At 40.8% G+C, this 20420-nt stretch overlaps 2 protein-coding genes across 5 annotated transcripts; both read left to right on the forward strand.

The window, feature by feature from the left end:
* The first annotated feature begins 10739 nt into the window (after window positions 1–10739).
* LOC119725116 (soluble scavenger receptor cysteine-rich domain-containing protein SSC5D-like) lies at window positions 10740–20366 on the forward strand. Its single transcript, XM_038196476.1, has 5 exons — window positions 10740–11013; window positions 11463–11735; window positions 18545–18853; window positions 19815–20087; window positions 20362–20366. The coding sequence occupies exons 1-5, from the start codon at window positions 10740–10742 to the stop codon at window positions 20364–20366; spliced, it is 1134 nt and encodes a 377-aa protein (XP_038052404.1).
* On the forward strand, window positions 13610–17554 carry LOC119724536. 4 transcript variants are annotated; one of them, XM_038195635.1, is made up of 2 exons: window positions 13610–14643; window positions 16481–17554. In XM_038195635.1, the coding sequence occupies exon 2, from the start codon at window positions 16521–16523 to the stop codon at window positions 17502–17504; it is 984 nt and encodes a 327-aa protein (XP_038051563.1). In that variant the 5' UTR covers window positions 13610–14643; window positions 16481–16520; the 3' UTR covers window positions 17505–17554. The 4 variants fall into 2 exon arrangements, with proteins under 4 accessions (XP_038051563.1, XP_038051565.1, XP_038051564.1 ...); XM_038195636.1 differs by having other exon boundaries at window positions 16485–17554.
* Window positions 20367–20420: the final 54 nt, after the last annotated feature.

Below are 20420 nucleotides of genomic sequence, written 5' to 3' on the forward strand. Positions count from 1 at the left end.
GTTACAGCAATCACATGTACTTAATTTTAAGTTCATTTTGTTGATTAATGCGTGAATGTCGCGTACCTTTTGATTAGCCAACAATTTAAAACATATGCGTGGTATCAGAACCAGGCAGGTTTTTTTCTGGGTTTCTTTTCCTTTAATAAGATTTCAACACCCAGGCTCGCATCATCCAAAAGGATGATCTAACAAATTTTTGAGACAAAAAATGAAATACTTAACAAAATTTGTTCAACAATTTGTAAAGCTGTTGATGAAAATGTTGTAAATGGAGGCAAGATAATGTGTAGTAATATTAAAGTCACGTGGCACATAGTGCTCTATTTTTATGGGAAACTTTAATAGGGTGCTTATTTTGGTCAATTTTTTCGGTTTGCGGTAACATCATGTGGTAATAACTACTGCTCATATTATTTCGCTCACAGCGAACTGACACCCGAGCGAGCAGGGCATCTCACTACAAGTACAATGCCCAACAGACAACCAATCAGAATCTACCAACACAAGTTTCATTCGTACGCATAAAATATTCGCCTTTTGCGGACGTTGAAGAAACCCCATTTTTTTTGGCATTGGTGATTGGTCACCGCTGTTTCCGAGACGCACAACGCGTATATTGTACATGATAAAGTGCCCTGTGATGGGTCTGTCTGATGCTTGCCAGGAAACAGTGTAGCCAGAGTCATGCACAAGTCTACTTTTCGTGAATTCAAAATGGCAGCCTCAAACAAGGCGTTTGTGACAAGGATGTTTCCCGAATTGAAGGTGGAATTTCTCTTTTCTTCCCAAAAGGTATGTAAACCTAACCACCACCATTTGTATTTTCACCTCCCATTGAAGCCTACAGGGGCACATAAGGCAGTTTGAAGACCATTTTGGGGGTCGTATTGACGATTTTGATTGGGGGTACGAGTGAAAATGGTCAAAAAAAATTAATAGTAGCCGCAATGAGGGCCATCGTTCTCGGACTCTACTATCGCCCGACCATGTCCAAATGTTAAAAAAAAGCGATCCGTAGAGTCCTAGTTACTCGGACTAGTCGTGTCCGATGTGTAAACAACCGGTTTTTCTCGGGAACGGTGAGACATTAGGTTGGTTTCCTTTCAACCACATGTTTGAAATAGGATAAGTAAACAATCCAAAACATGAAATTTTCGGGGATTTCAGGACCTAGTGCCCCTTTAATTTCAAATTGTATACAATTCTACAACTGTGTGCAGTGTGGGGCCCAATTTCAAGGCGCTGCTAAGCACACAATTTTCTGCTAACAGAGCCTCCGTCTATTTTATGGAGACCTTAAGCATAAGCACAGCAAAAGGCACGCTTACTTCGGAGGAAAAATTTGCTTAACTTAGTGACGTAACAATAGAGATCTCCATGCACGCGCGAAATAGTGCTTAAGGTTAGCAAATTTTTCTGCTATGCTAAACACAACTTTTCTGCTAACTGTTAGGCAGCGCCGTGAAATTGGGCCCGGGTCTCTCCGCAATCAAAATTGACCTATCACGGTAGAATCGCGTTAGAATCGCGTCAACGCAGCTTGTGAAATATTGTCCAATTGCATGGCATAAAAATGGACGCGGAAACGCGCAATATCTGAGACAAACAAAACTTTAATAGCGTACACGAATTCCATAGGGTTGTCTAAGGGGCGTGGCTTACTCGCCCCTATTTATAAATAGCGATAAAACGGTGTTCAGACGAGGGCGGATCCGGGGGGGGGCCAAAGGGGGCCATGCCCCCCCCCCCAAAAAAGAAAAACTAAACCAATTGGGGTTTTTTTATGTGACGTCGCAATAAAGGCAGGCAATGAGTACACCACCATCTTTTCCTCAGAAAATATTCGCTAAAGTGGTCAGAAATTGCTTCAGATCGCACCACAGAGCATCGAGAATCCAAAAAAAATTTCGGGGCCCTTAAGCGGGCCCCGATTCCCATGCAGTAATTTTTGGACCTACTTTTTGGGAGACACAAATGTTTGTTTGGCCCCACCCCCCCCCAAAAAAAATTGTGTTCTGGATCCACCCTTGTGTTCAGATCTGTTCGTATACAAACCAAAATAGATTGATATCAGCAGAACTTGTTATTCCTCGCGCAGTCTTGCCAAATCTTCAGAGATAGTCTGCGTATGCTGTTAATCAGGAAATATATTTATTTCTGTTTCCTTCCTCAAACAGTCATAAAAAAAACATTACAATGCCAGCTGGACCAACAAAGAAACTGTGGGCATTAGGATATGCTGCATGTCATTTTTATTTATTTATTTGCAGTCTTATTTAAACAGGGTGGCCTCCTCAGTTAAAAAACTGCTTTCCTTGAGGGCCCTGTACAAAAAGAAAATAAAACTATAAACCAAAACCAATTAATTAAGTAACATTTCAATAAAAAAAAAAAAAATACAGTTATTAAAATATAAACATAAATTAATGTTACTTGTTTAAGCAAATATATAAAGTACTAAAAAGCAATACTAAAAATTAATAACTCATAAAGAAGTTAAAAAAAAAAAAAAAATCCTTCAAAATATTCGACAACATGAACATAATTTACATGTACAATTATATCAGAATAAAATGATAAAACACATCCAATGGAAAACCAAAAAAAAAGTTAGTTCAGCCTACTTTCACTATCAGATAGATAAACAACATTGTTAAGTCAACTTTGACAATTTCCTTTATTATAAACCAAACGTAGCGTGCAAGGGTCGCGACATTGAGTATAGGGCCTGCGACATGTATATAAAAGCCGTACTTAAAATTGCCTTCTCATTTACCATCTTGCAAAGAGCAAAGTTGGTACATGTTTTCAGTGAAAAAGACACAAGGAAAATGAGTCGTGATAGATTGGTGAATAAATAAGTACATCAGCAACTTGTCATGGACGCCATGTTCAACATGAGGTCAGGGAGATCTTTCTCTGCGGCGTTTGCCATCCTCGCTTTTCTTGCCTTCGGTTGCAAGTTCCAAGTGGCTGCTTTAGGTAAGTGATATTATAATCAACTGAACTGTTAAAGGCTGGTTAACTTTTAATAGGTAAAATGTGAGGCGTTCAGGCAAATTGAAACAGAGCTGGGTAGAGGTCGAAGTAAACGTTTGCGGGTATAAGTAATAAGGAGAAATAATATTCTCCTTGCGATACCGTTTGTTGCACTTCAATTGGACATTCCGTTGACAAGTTATGACTGTTTAAAGTTCGAATTTATCGATATGTCAAAAAAGTAAACTATTTAGAAAACGACCTTTAAAGTTTCGAGTTTTGTAGTCGTGGAAATGAACTATGTCAATTGTTTATCCTTAGAAACACTTTTATTCCACGATGTTCAGGTGTAGTACACAATCATATCAAAGATTACAAAATAATGTCAATAAATCTTAAATAAAAAATAAATCACCCCATTCGGTGGTCCCCCCCCCCCATTTTGTCTCTACTATGGCCTGTGCCCATTTCTGTCTCATTTGGGCTTAATGTCTCACAAATTTTAAACGTTGATGAAGCTACCGTATTTATATTCCATTTTACTTTTATTTGTTGATGTTTTGTTTCGATTTGAGAGTGAATGAAAATGATATTTTTTACAGTACTGATAGAACTCTTTAGCTCGTCATGATCAAATATTTGAGCTGAGACAATATCTGAGATGCTTCAAAATGATTTTAAATAACAGTATAATCGGTATAAACAGTGTAACTGACACGTGCACGTGGGGGTCAGTTCGTAAAAACCACGTAAAATCAATGGACCGATCCAGTAAGCTCCGCCCAGTGCGCACGTGGGCAAATCAACACGTGCTCCTCTCCAATGCCACGCCGCATTTTCCTTCCGCGCACATCATACGCGCGTGCACGCATGTCGGACTTTAGTGCACGCACGTCGGACATAAATCACGGCTGTGATTGGTCGGAACACCATGGGGCGGTGCTTACTGGATCGGTCCATTGCGGTTTCACGAACTGACACCCGGTAGTGCGAAAGCACATCAGACACTGACACAAAATAGGAAGATTTTCGTTTTCACGAACTGACACCCAAGCATGATGCGGCAATACAGAACGGAGAAAAACGGTTTGAAAGGATTTGGCATACACGAATTTAATCCATCTGTATACATGTGTGTTTACACAAAAATTTAATTAAAAACCGTTTTCATTGGTGAAATCAAGGTCAGTGTTAGTTCGTGAAACCGAAAATGTACGGGGTGCGCTCTAAAGTGTAGTCTAAATAGACCCATGGCGAATGGCGAATGCCATGGGTCTATGATATGTGAGCAGATTCGCTGATTAATTAGGCAAGACCCCGCCTCTTTGACCTCCTAGATTTTGACCAATCAGTGGGCGCTTTCTATATCGGGTCTTCGGTCATTCACCCGCGTTTTGCGTCATAGACAATGGATTAAAAAGCCCGCATCACGCGCTCGGTATCATGTTATGCGATACTGCGCCCGGCTGTTGTTGCATTACAAAATATTGCATTCAAATTGACCAATCAAACCATTAGTCCTGATTTAGGAATGAAATGACGTCACGATTTAGTAAAGTCGACTCCGATTGGCTGGCGCGCGGCTTGCATATGTATCAGACGTTATACAGGAAGCTTGCTCCGTGGATAACGGGTGATACTCAGACTAGTAAAGTGCCGCACTGCCAAAAATATCCCGGTTCTGTAAATACGCGCGCGTGCAGCGCACTCACGCGCAACATACAGGGCGTTTTCGAATCCCTGTTCTTGACAACACGCGTGTAACACGAGAACGTGTTCTCGAGCTGGTTGTTACGAACGCGCGGGTGCGTGTCGCATCGATATAAAGCAATGCAAAATGGCCGACAATCGTCTGAATTTGTACTTAGGCCTATTCCAAATGAACGAGGACGACTGTTGCAAAACCGGACATGCGGGGATGAAATTGCAGACCTGCATTATAATGGTATTCTTATTCCAATCATTAGGGTATTAGCAAAAAAAAAAAAAAAGCACAAAACAATTTACGAATCTGCACAGTCCGCCATTTTGTTCAAGCTGCACCTCGCTGAACCCTCCATCAACCGGGGAGTGAAAAAATCGATCCGCGAACGCCCTCTCGTGTCTGTTCGTCACGTTCGAGACCGCTGTTCTCGTGTCGGGTTAACCCGGGTGTTGTCAAGAACAGGGATTCGAAAACGCCCACAGAGTACACAAATATTGAGTGGCTCTGCGTGGAATGGGAGGAATATTATCGCAAGGTAAAATCTGGACTTTTCCATTTCACGAGGCGAAGCCGAGTGAACTGGAAAAGTCCAGATTTTACCGAGTTTTATATAACTGACAGATAGATCCTTGTCATTTGATATATTTGAACTTTTATTTCAAAACAAAATTGGTGAAAAATGTATTTGTCTCTTCCAAACCACCCCTTCACGAAAATGTTTGAACCCAACGCTTGTAGCGCTGGCTCTTTGGAACAATACGCGCTACGCGCAACGCTGAACGCCCACACCTGCATGCATTTGCAAACAAATACCGCGTCATGGAACAAGAATAATATACAAATATTGAGTGGCTCAGCGTGGAATGGGAGGAATATTATCGCAAGGTAAAATCTGGACTTTTCCATTTCACGAGGCGAAGCCGAGTGAAATGGAAAACTCCAGATTTTACCGAGCGATAATATTCCTCCCATTTCACAATTTAAAGCCACTCAATATTTGTTTTATAAAACTGACATATAGATCCTTGTCATTTGATATATTTGAACTTTTATTTCACTACAAACCTGGAGGAAAATGTATTTGTCTCTTCCAAACCACCCCTTCACGAAAATGTTTGAACCCAACGCTGTAGTGCTGGCTCTTTGGAACAATACGCGCTACGCGCAACGCTGAACGCGCACACCAGCATGCATTTGCACACAAATACTGCGTCAAGATCCTAACTGTTGAATAGTATTTGTGAATGGGAGCAATAACGAATGTCATGTGATGTGAGTTCCACCAATCAAATGACTAGGATATTTATGTCAGTTATATAATAATACATTTTGAGTCCCGGCGTGAATGACAGTAATAACGAATGACACGTGATGTCAGTTCCACAAATCAAATGACAAGGAACTGTATGTCAGTCATAATGTCAGTTCGTGGTGCCGATGAGGTTCGTCTAAAAAGTTACGACGAGAGTGCACGTTAAAGGCTTTGGCCCACGGCCTCATGCGTTATAGCAGCACAAAACTTGCCTTTGAAGTAATAATAATAATAATAATATCGGAGTCTTATATAGCGCACGTATCTACAAACTCTTAGGTACTCAAGGCGCTGGAGATATGTCTATTATTAAAGAAAGGTAAATAAAGTTTATGAGAAATATGAGACCCATTATGTAGCACCTTATAAGGGTTTACAAGGTGCTGCGGCGCATATTGCAGCCACTGCCAGAAACACCGGGGCAAACCCCTTTTCTTAGCGATAAGTGTTACTGGGTTCTTTAACGTGCATTACACAACACACGGGAACTACAGCTTTACGTCCCATCCGAAGGACGAAGCAATAATGGTAAAGTGCCTTGCTCAAGATGCAGTTGCCTTGATGATTTTATTTTGCGTTGTTTTAAGAACCTACAACGTTAATTTTCATTATTGTCAATGATTTGACTATTAAACCTTTGTTATAGCCTTGAACAAGCTGGAACAAAGTAGTCGATATAATAAAATTAAGTAAGTTTTGTTTGTTCTTAAAGGGACACTAGGTCCTGAAACAGCCCAATTGGGCTACAAAACGCGCTTTGAACGAGATTATGTTAACCGGAAAGAACATTTAAAACTAGGTTAGAAACATCCACACAACTATCCTCCTTTAAAAAACTGGGCGTTTTGTGTTATTCCTGTATTATATGTGCGAGAACGAATTTCGGGGTCCACTTTTGCGACCCCATATTGGAGCCGTTTGAATGCTAGTTGTGATTTCATTCGTACGCGTAAAGTGTTCGCCTTTTGCGGACGTTGAAGAAACCACTTTTTTTGCATATGTGATTGATCACCGCTGTTCCCGAGACACTATTATATCGTACACTGTATGAGAACGACTATAAGACACGAAAAACGTATTCGTACTCCGTCGTGTCCGATGTAAACAACCGGTTTTTTTTGTCTTTTCTCGGGAACGGTAAGACATTAGGTAATTGGTTTCCTTTCAACCACATGTTTGAAATAGGATTAGTAAACAATGCAAAACATGAAATTTTCGGGGATTTCAGGACCTAGTGCCCCTTTAATTTCAAATTGTATGAAGTTCTACAACAGCAGTGCGGGTCTCTCAATCAAAATTGACCTTTCACGGTAGAATCGCGTTAGAATCGCGTCAACGCAGCTTGTGAAATATTGTCCAATTACATAACATGAAAATGGACGCGGAACGCGCAACATCGGAGACAAAGTTAACAAAACTTTAATAGCGTACACAAATTCCATAGGGTTGTCTAAGGGGCGTGGCTTACTCGCCCCTATTTAGAAATAGCGATAAAACATGTTCAGTTCTTGTCGTATACAAACCAAAATAGATTGATATCAGCAGAACTTGTTATTCCTCGTGCATTCTTGCCAAATCTTCAGAGATGGTCTGCTTATCCTGTTAATCAGGAAATATATTTATTTCTATTTCCTTCCTCAAACAGTCATGAAAAAACATTACAATGCCAGCTGGACCAACATGTCTAGACATATCAGACGTTATACAGGAGGCTTGCTCCGTGGATAACGGGTGATACTCAGACTAGTAAAGTGCTGCACTGTGGAGGATGTCAGTTAGTTAGTCTGGTTCCCAGACAAAAAGATTCGGACTGTTCCTGATGAATCTTAGGTCAGGCCAACCTCGTCCCCAGGGTGTCGAGCAGTACGCGCCCACTCACTACCTGCTCTCTCACCCTGGTATTGGATCATTTGCATGTGCAAGATTTTTTTACACGTATGCAAATGAGGACTAGTATGGTGCCTGCCTGTGCGTTATATTTTCGTTTGTTTTTGTATGCACTGTCTGGGGTAAAAACAGAATCAATTCGTCGCAGCGCGACCATGGCGTGAGTTACAAAAACACGATTTTCTAAATGTAAGCAATGAATATTAATTATCAACTCATTAAAAAAAAATAATAAGCAATTAGCGGTTAATTAAACCTTTATTATACTCGGAAATACTCGGGCACTATCCGATTGTCGACGAAAGGAATTCAGCAAACTTCGGAAATTTTCGGAAAAAGGAGGAATTCCTCCCGTTTTAGTCACGTGACGTAAATTGTAATACAATGTATTACCGGAGGCTACCGGACCTAAGATTCATCAGGAATAGTCAGAATCAGTTAGTGAAACCAAAATATCCCGGTTCTGTAAATACGCGCGCGTGCAGCGCACTCACGCGCAACATACAGAGTGTCAGTTCGTGGTGCCGATGCCGATGAGGTTCGTCTAAAAAGTTAAGACGAGAGTGTACGTTGCAGGCTTTGGCCCACGGCCTCATGCGTTATAGCAGCACAAAACTTGCCTTTGAAGTTGATGCAGTTGCCTTGATGGGTTTTTTGGCGTTGTTTTAAGAACTTACAATGTTGATTTTCATTATTGTCAATGATTTGACTTTTAAACCTTTGTTACTCTTGAACAAGCTAAAACAAAGTAGTGGATATGATACAATTTTGTGAGTTTTGTTTGTTCTTAAAGTTTTATCCTCCAATCGAATGACAAAGATCTACTTGTATGTTATATATGTTTTGCATTCGTACAATGGTGAGAATATTTTCACTCCTTGAAAGATGGAAAAATCCACATTCAATCTTTCAACTCATGAAAATATTCTCACCATGCATTGCACTCATAAACATTCATTATTTGTATACTAATATCCATTATGCTTCTGTGATCATATTTCTCAATCCACCAAGTTTTAGTTTCGGTCGTTTTGTTCCATGTTTAAAAGGGTGGAATTCAACAATTTGCAAATACATCTAAATGCACGAAATCATACCTTCAAAAGACTCTTAATGTAGAAACAAATTCAGAGTGTTGCTGGGGCATCATTATTCTTGTAAACTCTTTTTGAAACAAAATATACTCCAGCCTTCTCTTCAGCCTTCTCTCCCCCCTCCCCCCCCCCCAACCAAAATTTGATTATGCATCCGCCTTTGCATTGTGCGTACATTGATTAGACTTTCGGTTTGACGGATGCGTTGCCGATTATTACAAATGTGCAATCCAATTCGCAGAAAATCGATTTGTTATTGTGACACGGGCTGAATTGTACATTCTTTTTCATTTGTCATAATTTATATCGCAAAGTCTGCATTCATTATAAATAAAGTATACAGCCCATACAAATCATGATACAGCTTTGACTGATTCATTGATTAATCACTGTATTGTAGGCCCAATTGATCATTAATGCGTTTGTTCTTATGTACACAAAGGCCTATTTGAAATAGGCAAATGAAATGTTGAAAAGATATAAATCTTACCAAAATAAAATCAGTCAAAATAATCTTGAAGGTATATAATATTGGGACGGTAAAGGGTAACATCACGTGTCATGTTACATGGGATACAGGGACTTTTTTGTTGTTTCTTTGTCTAAATTGCATTTTAATGTCTTTCTGTATTTGTTAAAGTTCTGTCTCATTTTATTAGTTCGATTGCTTGGTTATATGATGCGATTGTGGCAATTGCTGAGCACAAAAAAAGAACGATTGTCTTCATCTTAGGTTTTATTTAGGATTTATTACAATAGTTGGTATGTTTTGAAAGACTACACCACTTGGTTTAGCTCAATCATCATGAATATTCAAAATTCAATCATTCAATCAAACATTCCTCATATGTTCTTGACTCGGCATACGTTTAATGCAGGAAATCGGCTGCACATTTAGCGAAATAGTTTGATGATAAATTAAAAGGAATACAGGATTGCGGATGTGCCTTCGATTTCGCGCTAAAATGAAATGTCAATGTACCAAATTCAGTGCACATTCGGGAAATCGTACGCTGATTTTTTACGACTGAATGCACCTTCATGGAAATAGAATTATCATTTGTTAAATACAAACAGCGATTTGGAACGTTCATTCTATTTCGCACGAAAACGAATGATTCTTTTACAGACTCTTGTACACATTTTCCGAAATTGTTCGGGAAACCTATATTATACCCCCATGTATAAGCCTATGTAATAAAAGATCAATTTGAATGCAGTCTTTTAAAGCTTTCCGGGATCGATCTGAAGCGCCAGCGTTCTGTCCTGTGATTTTATTTCACTACAAATAATGACCAAAAACTGGCACTTTTGGGTCCAGCTCGGCTATAGGCCTATCATGGATTTTATTTGTCAATTTATTTTTGAATTTAAAATGTTTTAATTTTTTTTGTTTAATATTGTTCGTTCACATTTACATGTTGATATACCGGTAGCTATTTTAAGCTTTTATTATTATTTTTTATCTGGGAAGTGGTTCAAGATGGACTGTACAGTCTTTTCCACAACCCCTGACATCTCGAAGGTGTTGGATGATGCAAGAGCTAGGGGTTGAGGGAAAGACGCACACTCATTTTAAGCCGGGCGTATAGGTAGTCAACTTTCTCAACGGCCATGCAAAATTGGCCGGGAATAATGATTATTGACTATGGTTATACTGTCTTATCTAACAAAATTAATTTGTCAAGTTTGATTTCTGGATCCGGCCCTGACGTTTATGACAGGGATAGGTGTTCGTTTGGTAGGCGGTTCAGACTCCATGGAAGGTCGAGTGGAGGTGTTCTGGAACGGTGCTTGGGGGACGGTCTGTCATAGAGGCTGGGACTTACGAGACGCAACCGTTATCTGCCGGGAACTGGGTTTTGGAGAAGCTTATGCGGCTCCCCGTCGAGCTGTATTTGGTGAGGGAACCGGAGCCATAGTGTTGAATGGTGTTCGTTGCACGGGTAACGAGGAGACGGTGTTTGATTGCCCGGCTAGAAGGGGATCGGGACACAACTGCTGGCATGACGATGATGCCGGGGTTCGATGTAGTAAGTTGTTGACAGCAGACTGAGTTATGCACGATATTATAACTTAAATTCGGGTTTTGTAATAACACACACTGACTGAATTTGGTGAGGGAACCGTGGACATATTGTTGGATGATGTTGGTTGCACGTGTAACGAGGAGACGGTGAAAAAAAAGACCAGGATACCACGACTGCATTCATTACGAGGATGCAGGGGTTCGATGTAGTTAGTTGCAATGCTGACATCAAAATCCAGACTGGTTTTTATAAGATTGTAAACAAAAATATAGTCATAGAAAAGAAGATTATGTACACTATCTCAAAGTAATAACACACAATCACTGCCTTTTGCGCTTTCAGTATGCATGGTCTACCCCCACAATTCCATAAAGGCATAGGCTTATTGCAGTGCCAGAATTTCTCCCGGTATATGACAAGTGACATATTTTTGGTATTTTGATTATGCTTAGCTGGAGATCGACCCGTCAAAATAATCTGCCCATCTAATCAGACGATCGATTCAGATTCAAACCAGAACTTTGCTACGGTCAACCTACCTGGTCCTGCCGCTTCGTACCACAGCAGCATTGGACGGCTCGAAATCACTATTGACGTGGATGGTTCTACGCATCGTGTTAATGACGAAGTCAGATTGAGTATTGCAAACTCTCCACACGTATTGCAATTCAATGCAAGTGATGCAAACAACACTGCGACGTGCAGCATGCAAATCTCCGTTCTTGGTAGGCAATTATTATTATACCCCAATGTATATGTAATATGAGATCAAATTGAATGCAGTCTTTTAAAGTTTTGCTGGATCGATCCGAAGTGCCAGCGTTCTGTCCTGTGTTTTTAATTCACTGACTCATCGAGTACAGGCCTACAAAAAATGCCCTAAACTGGCACTTTTGGGTCCAGCTCTGCTAAAGGCCTATTTTTTATTTTATTTTGTACGGTTTATTTTTGAATTTAAAATGTTCAAAAAAATGTTTAAATTGTTCGTTCTTATTTACAGTTTGATATAGCTCTTTTAAGCTTTTATTGTTATTATTTTATCTGGAAAGCGGTTCAAGATGCACTTTACAGTCTTTTCCACAACCCCTGACATCTCGAAGGTGTTGGATGATGCAAGAACTAGGGGTTGAGGGGCAGACGCACATTCATTTAAGCCGGGCGTATATACGTAGTCAACATTCTCAATGGCCATGCAAAATAATTGACCTGGAATAATGATAATTGACAATTGTTACTATCTCATCTTACTAAATTAATGTCAAGTCTGATTTCTGGATCCGGCCCTGACAGGGATAGGTGTTCGTTTTGGTAGGCGGTTCAGACTCCATGGAAGGTCGAGTGGAGGTGTTCTGGAACGGTGCTTGGGGGACGGTCTGTGGTGACGACTGGGACCTACTAGACGCAACAGTTATCTGCCGGGAACTGGGTATTGGAGAAGCTTATGCGGCTCCCATTGGAGCTGCATTTGGTGGGGGGACCGGAGACATACTGTTGGAATATGTTCGTTGCACGGGTAACGAGCAGACGGTGTTTGATTGCCCGGCAACAAGGGGATCGGGACACGACTGCGGGCACTACGAGGATGCCGGGGTTCGATGTAGTAAGTTGTTGACAACAGACTGAGTATTTTTTTACGAGATCGAAAATACATTGTACATGAACGCTATTATAACTCAAATTCGGGTTTTGTAATGACACACAACTGTCTAAATTTAGTGAGGGAACCGTGGACATGGTGTTGGATGATGTTGGTTGCACGGGTAACGAGGAGACGGTGTTTGATTGCACGGCAAGAAGACCGGGAGAACACGACTGCATTCTTTACAAGAATGCCGGGGTTCAATGTAGTTAGTTGCAATGCTAACATACAAATCTAGACTGATTTTTTTTATAAGATAGTAAAAAAAAAAACGATTATGTATACTATCTCCAAGGAATAACACACAATCACTGCCTTTTGCGCTTTCAGTATGCATGGTCTACTCCCGCATTTCCCTAAAGGCATATTGCAGTGCCGGAATTTCTCCAGGTATATGGCAAGTGACAAATTTTTGGTATTTTGATTATGCTTGTAGCTGGAGATCGACCCGTCAAAATAATTTGCCCATCTAATCAGACGATCGATTCAGATTCAAACCAGAACTTCGCGACGGTCAACCTACCTGGTCCTGCCGCTTCGTACCACAGCAGCCTTGGATGGTTCGAAATCACTATTGACGTGGATGGTTCTACGCGTCGTGTTAATGACGAAGTCAGATTGAGTATTGCAGACTCTCCACACGTCTTGCAATTCAATGCAAGTGATGCAAACAACACTGCGACGTGCAGCACGCAAATCTCCGTTGTTGGTAGGCAATTATTATTATACCCCAATGTATACGTAATATGAGATCAATTTGAATGCAGTCTTTTAAAGTTTTGCTTGATCGATCCGAAGTGCCAGCGTTCTGTCCTGTGACTTTAATTCACTGACTAATTGAGTATGGGCAAACAAATAATGCCCGAAACTGGCACTTTTGGGTCCAGCTCGGATATAGGCCTATCATGTTTGTTTTTCATCAGTTTATTTTTGAATTTTTGAATTTTTAATATTACGGGCGGGAACCAACATGTTTCTTCGGTCAAACCGAAAGAAAAGACCCGTAAAACTAAGACCGTTTCTCGACAAGAATTTGTCGACGTAACGGAAAAGCTAGCCGTAATGGCAGAAGCTATTGAAAATATTCAAACGGCCATCCTCAGTCCACCTGCCGCAAAGCGGCCGCGCCTAGCGTCGGAGTCTGACTCTGATAATACAAGTGCCTCAAAGGCCATAGATGAACTGCTCAAAGAATCAGTTCTCGATTCAGAAAATACAGGCCAGGACGACCAGCTGTTAAACAATTTCGAACAGCTATACACAGAGGATGCCCCGACTGCTGCTGCAGTCAATGAAAAATTGGCTAAGGTCATTGATAAAATGGTGCGTAACAAGCTACCAGAAGATAAGGCTGCTGAAAAGCTTAAGGCCCTCCAACGACCAACCAATGTAAAAAATCTGGAATGTACACGAGTCAATCCAGAGGTCTGGAGCTCTTTGAAGCCGAAAACTCGGTCACAAGACATAAAGCTGCAAAAAGTGCAGCAAGCACTCATGAAAGGAGTGGTGCCTATCGTGGGCGTAATAAATTCGCTCATGACGCGGCTAAATGGGTCAGCTGCAGGTACTGATAATCTAGATGTTAAGGGTGAAATCACCAAACTGCTTGACGCGATAGCAGTGATCGGGCATGCCAACCACGAGCTCAATATGAGAAGACGTGAGTTAATTAAGCCTGACTTAAACAAACAGTTTTCTGGCCTGTGTTCATCACATGTTCCAGTAACTGGGCTCCTGTTTGGGGACAATTTACCGCAACAATGTAAAGACATCCAACAAACGAACAAAATTGGACAGAAAGTTGGATTCTCTACTGGATCGCGGGGGACCGACAACAAGGGTTCCCTACACAGAGGGAACTTGGCTAGTGCCGGCAGAAGACGCGGTAGCTATTTAAACTATCAGCGTTACAGCAAGCACCAGGGATCTCGGTGGAATCACAAACCGCAGCCATCAGCAGGAGCCAAAAAGTAGATTTGCCAAGCAAAAAACTGGTGAGTCATTGCATTGAAAATACATGTACCAAAATTGCAGGTAGATTAGCCTACTATGTAGCCAAATGGCGAACTGTAACCTCGGACAAATGGGTCTTAGAGGCAGTACAGCATTACTTTATAGAATTTGCCAAACAACCTGTCCAGTTGTATCAGCCGAAACAAATGGCGTTTTCTCAAAATGAGACTGACATTATTTCGGCAGAAATAATTAAGCTTCTTCAAAAAGGAGCAATTAGGCAAGTTACCCACATGGCTGGGGAGTTTATTTCTACAATTTTTGTTCGTCCAAAGAAGGACGGATCCTTTCGGCCGATTATCAATCTTCGAGAATTGAACAAATCAGTGGCCTATTACCATTTCAAAATGGAGACCATTCAGTTTGCACTGCAACTTATACGGCCTCAGTGCTTTATGGCATCAATCGACCTGAAAGATGCATATTTTGCCGTGCCCATTGCAAAAGAACATCGCAAGTATTTGCGATTTCAATGGCAGAACAAATTGTTCGAATTCACCTGTTTGCCATTTGGCTTAGCATGTGCCCCTAGAGTTTTCACAAAGATCATGAAACCTCTGATTGCCTCCTTAAGACAGAGAGGCCATGAGTCATGTGATTACATTGACGATTCATTGTTGCTAGGTTCAACCATTCACGAGTGTAGAACTAATGTTAAAGCTCGTCTGACCCTTACTAAAGAGCTAGGGTTTATTATCAATGCTCAGAAATCGATTCTAGAACCCACACAGACCATTCAGTTTCTTGGGTTTATTCTGAATTCTGTCAACATGACCATTGCGATTCCTGTCCTTAAAGTACGGAAAATCGTTACAGCCATTGATAATTTGATCACGATGCCACGCCCAAAAATACGGGACGTTGCACATGTGATAGGGCTTTTGGTGTCTTGCGAGATAGCCGTGCCATACGGTGCTTTATTCAGAAGATCCATTGAAGTGGATAAGAATGAGGCTTTATCTCTTAATGCCAACAATTTTGATGCAAGAATGTCTTTATCTGACAGAGCCAAGACAGATTTAAGTTGGTGGCATGCTAATTTACAGTATGCAAATGCCCCCATTCACAGAAATAACCCAAATTTCTTTGTTGAATGTGATGCATCCAAAAGTGGTTGGGGTGCTCAATGCAATGGTCAGGTATTAGGCGGACAATGGTCTGCCACAGAGATTGATTTCCATATCAATTATCTTGAGCTCAAGGCATGCTTTTTTGCTTTGCAGTCCCTTTTCAATAAACACAGGGACATCCATGTTCACCTAAAAACGGACAACACAACAGTTGTTTCGTATATTCAGTATTTTGGTGGCACACATTCCCCTCAGTTAAATGAACTTGCGAGGGAAATTTGGTTATGGTGCATGGCCAGAAAGATATGGCTATCTGTATCGTATTTGCCTGGGGTTGATAATGTGATGGCAGACTTTGCCTCACGCAATTTCCACGAAGATATAGAATGGAAATTACACCCAGACGTTTTCCGCAAAATTATTGCGAAATTCATGGTGCCTGACATTGACATGTTCGCGTCAAGATTGAATTATCAAATTCAGCCATATGTATCATGGCAACCTGATCCGGGTGCATTCAGTTATGATGCATTTACACTGGACTGGTCTGACTACAAAGTGTATGCATTTCCCCCATTCTGTCTAATTGGGAAAGTCTTGGCGAAAATTGAATTCGATGAATCAATCGCCATACTCATTGCCCCACGATGGCAAACACAAGTGTGGTTTCCAAAAATGTTGAAACTACTCACAAACAAGCCAGTTATTTTGCCTAAAAGGGCTGATATACTTTCGCTTCCTTCCTCAGGCAGACTCCATCCGTGGCAAGAGCGGCTACAACTGATGGCATGCCATTTGTCCGGGAAAACCTGCAACGTCAGGGAATTTCACAAGACGCTGCCGACATTATCATCGCCTCTTGGCGACCTGCAACCAAGAAATCTTACAGATCAGCGATCCAAAAGTGGATTTTATTCTGTGCTCGGGGACAAATTAATCCCGTTCGAGCACCTGTAACAGTTGTTCTTGATTGCCTAACTGAAGAATTTCATAAGGGTAACAGTTATAGCTCAGTGAATACCCTACGTAGTGCCATATCGGCAATCGTAGCTCCGATAGATGTGAGTCCTATTGGGTCACATCCATTGGTTAAAAGATTCATGACAGGTGTGTTTAATTTGAGACCTGCTATGCCAAGATATAATTTTACTTGGGACGTAAATATTGTTTTCAAGTACCTAAAAGAATTAGGTCCTGGAGAAAAGTTGCCTTTAAAAGGGCTTACAATGAAACTTGTTATGTTGATTGCATTGATTTCAGGACAAAGGTGTCAAACATTATCTTTGCTTGATTTAGATCAGGTCAATGTCACTCGAAGCAATGTGACTTTTGTTGTTACTAAGTTAACAAAGACCAGTAGAGTTGGCAGTAAGCCAATAAGTGTGGTGCTGTCAGAGTACCCGCACGATGAACACCTATGTGTTATGAAAACACTTAGAGAGTATCTGATTAAAACTAGAACTTTCCGAGGACGCGAAAGGAGTTTGTTTTTGAGTTATACTTCCCCTCACAAGCGTGTAGGGTCCGAGACAATTTCTCGTTGGATCAAGATGACACTGCAAGATGCAGGTATTGACATAGGTAGATTCAAGGCTCATAGTACTAGATCGGCTGCATGTAGTGCAGCTTTGCAAAGGGGAGTTCCCCTGGATGTCATAATGACTACTGCCCAATGGGCAAGGAGTAGTACTTTTGCTAAGTTTTATAATAAAACTATTGTACCAGCAAGTCAGAAGTTTGCTGACGCTGTTTTGAGTTGTGAAGCAAAATAGGCTTCGAATGTTTGTTTTCTGAATAAATATACAGAAACATCAGAAATGAATTGTTTATTGTACGACTCTTTTTTTGTCGTTTGTTTGCCCGTTGCATGCATGGGCTCTAAATTTCTCATGTAAGTCCGAAGTGGAGGTGATTATGAGGTAGAATTTAAAAATTAAACGAATGAAATGAAGTTTAATTAGAATTCTACCGATTAAATCACCGACACTGAAGGACTTACACCCTCCACAATTGGTATATGTACTGCTATCATGCATTCCCCACCCCTTTTATATGCACCGGGCATTTTCATAAAAATGTATTGAGGCGTGCAGGGCGTGGTGGCCCTTTATAGGGAAGAGAGTCTATTCAAAATCTCTCAACCGTGACTAATCCTCCGGTGGAAAGTGTAATCTCATGTAAGTCCTTCAGTGTCGGTGATTTAATCGGTAGAATTCTAATTAAACTTCATTTCATTCGTTTAATTTTTAAATTATACCCCAATGTATACGTAATATGAGAACAATTTGAATGCAGTCTTTTAAAGTTTTGCTGGATCGATCCGAAGTGCCAGCGTTCTGTCCTGTGACTATAATTCACTGACTCATCGAGTACAGGCCTACAACAAATTCCCTAAACTGGCACTTTTGGGTCCAGCTCTGCTAAAGGCCTATTTTTTAATTTTATTTTTGACAGTTTATTTTTGAATTTAAAATGTTAAAAATTTGTTTAAATTCTTCGTTCTTTTTTACAGTTTGATATACCTGTATCTATTTTAAGCTTTTCTTCTTATTATTATTTTCATCTTGGAAGCGGTTTAAGATGGACTGTACAGTCTTTTCCACAACCCCTGACATCTCGAAGGTGTTGGATGATGCAAGAGCTAGGGGTTGAGGGGCAGACGCACATTCATTTAAGCCGGGCGTATATACGTAGTCAACATTCTCAATGGCCATGCAAAATAATTGGCCTGGAATAATGGTTATTGACAATGGTTACTGTCTCATCTCACTAAATTAATGTCACGTCTGATTTCTTAATCCGGCCCTGACAGGGATAGGTGTTCGTTTGGTAGGCGGTTCAGACTCCATGGAAGGTCGAGTGGAGGTGTTCTGGAACGGTGCTTGGGGGACGGTCTGTGATGACCTCTGGGACCTAGAAGACGCAACAGTTATCTGCCGGGAACTGGGTTTTGGAGAAGCTTATGCGGCTCCCCATCAAGCTGCATTTGGTCGAGGAACCGGAGATATACTGTTGGATAATGTTGAGTGCACGGGTAACGAGGAGACGGTGTTTGATTGCACGGCAATAAGGGGATCGGGACACAACTGCGGGCATAGCGAGGATGCCGGGGTTCGATGTAGTAAGTTGTTGACAACAGACTGAGTTTTTTTTACGAGATCAAAAATACGTTGAACATAAACGCTATTATATCTCAAATTTGGGTTTTGTATAACACACATTGACTGAATCAAGGGCGGATCCAGAACACAATGTTTGGGGGCGGTCCAAAAAAATGTGGTCCGCAAAATTGTTTGATCCGCCCTTGGACTGAATTTGCTGAGGGAACCGTGGACATAGTGTTGGATGATGTTCGTTGTACGGGTAACGAACAGACGGTGTTTGATTGCCCGGCACGAAGTCTGGGAGACCACAACTGCGTGCATAGCGAGAATGCCGGGGTTCGATATAGTAAGTTGTTGACAACTGTTTACAGACTGAGGTTTTTTTTTACGAGATCGATAATACATTGTACATGAACGCTATTAATAATTCGGGTTTTGTAATAACACACACTGACTGAATTTGGTGAGGAAACCGTGGACATGGTGTTGGATGATGTTGGTTCCACGGGTAACGAGGAGACGTAAAATTGCACGGCAAGAAGACCGGGAGAACACGACTGCATTCATTACAAGGATGCCGGGGTTCGATGTAGTTAGTTGCAATGCTGACATCAAAATCCAGACTGTTTTTTTTATAAGTTAGTAAAAAAATTATAGTTTATGAAAGTTTTCGAATTTGAAAGTGTAAAATAGTATTTATTCACAGTAAAAAAACTCGTCATGATCGAAAATTTGATCTTAGACAATTTGTAATATCTGAGATGATTCAAAATGATACAGTATATGTAGTTGAAGAAGATTATAGTATAAGAAGCTAATATGTACACTATCTCAAAGTAATAACACACAATCACTGCCTTTTGCGCTTTCAGTATGCATGGTCTACCCCCACATTTCCATAAAGGCATACTGCAGTGCCAGAATTTCTCCCGGTATATGACAAGTGACATATTTTTGGTATTTTGATTATGCATATAGCTGGAGATCGACCCGTCATAATAATCTGCCCATCTAATCAGACGATCGATTCAGATTCAAACCAGAATTTTGCTACGGTCAACCTACCTGGTCCTGCCGTTCCATACCACAGCAGCATTGGACGGCTCGAAATCACTATTGACGTGGATGGTTCTACGCGTCGTGTTAATGACGAAGTCAGATTGAGTATTGCAGACTCTCCACACGTCTTGCAATTCAATGCAAGTGATGCAAACAACACTGCGACGTGCAGCACGCAAATCTCCGGTGTTGGTAGGCAATTATTATTATACCCCAATGTATACGTAATATGAGAACAATTTGAATGCAGTCTTTTAAAGTTTTGCTGGATCGATCCGAAGTGCCAGCGTTCTGTCCTGTGACTTTAATTCACTGACTCATCGAGTACAGGCCTACAACAAATTCCCTAAACTGGCACTTTTGGGTCCAGCTCTGCTAAAGGCCTATTTTTTGTTTTATTTTTTACGGTTCAGTTTTTAATTAAAAATGTAAAAAAATTGTTTAAATTGTTCGTTCTTATTTACAGTTTGATATAGCTATTTTAAGCTTTTATTATTATTTTTTTTAATCTGGGAAGCGGTTCAA

Source organism: Patiria miniata, unplaced genomic scaffold, assembly GCF_015706575.1.
Source record: "Patiria miniata isolate m_02_andy unplaced genomic scaffold, ASM1570657v1 HiC_scaffold_18, whole genome shotgun sequence".
Lineage (NCBI taxonomy): Eukaryota > Metazoa > Echinodermata > Asteroidea > Valvatida > Asterinidae > Patiria > Patiria miniata.

Bases quoted from the DNA above. Each gene is read 5' to 3' on its own strand.
- LOC119725116 (XM_038196476.1), top strand. From the start codon at position 10,740: ATGGAAGGTCGAGTGGAGGTGTTCTGGAACGGTGCTTGGGGGACGGTC. The intron at 11,014-11,462 runs GTAAGTTGTTGA...GATTATGCTTAG, and splicing joins TGATGCCGGGGTTCGATGTA to CTGGAGATCGACCCGTCAAA. The intron at 18,854-19,814 runs GTAAGTTGTTGA...TTATGCATATAG, and splicing joins GGATGCCGGGGTTCGATGTA to CTGGAGATCGACCCGTCATA.
- LOC119724536 (XM_038195635.1), top strand. From the start codon at position 16,521: ATGCCATTTGTCCGGGAAAACCTGCAACGTCAGGGAATTTCACAAGAC.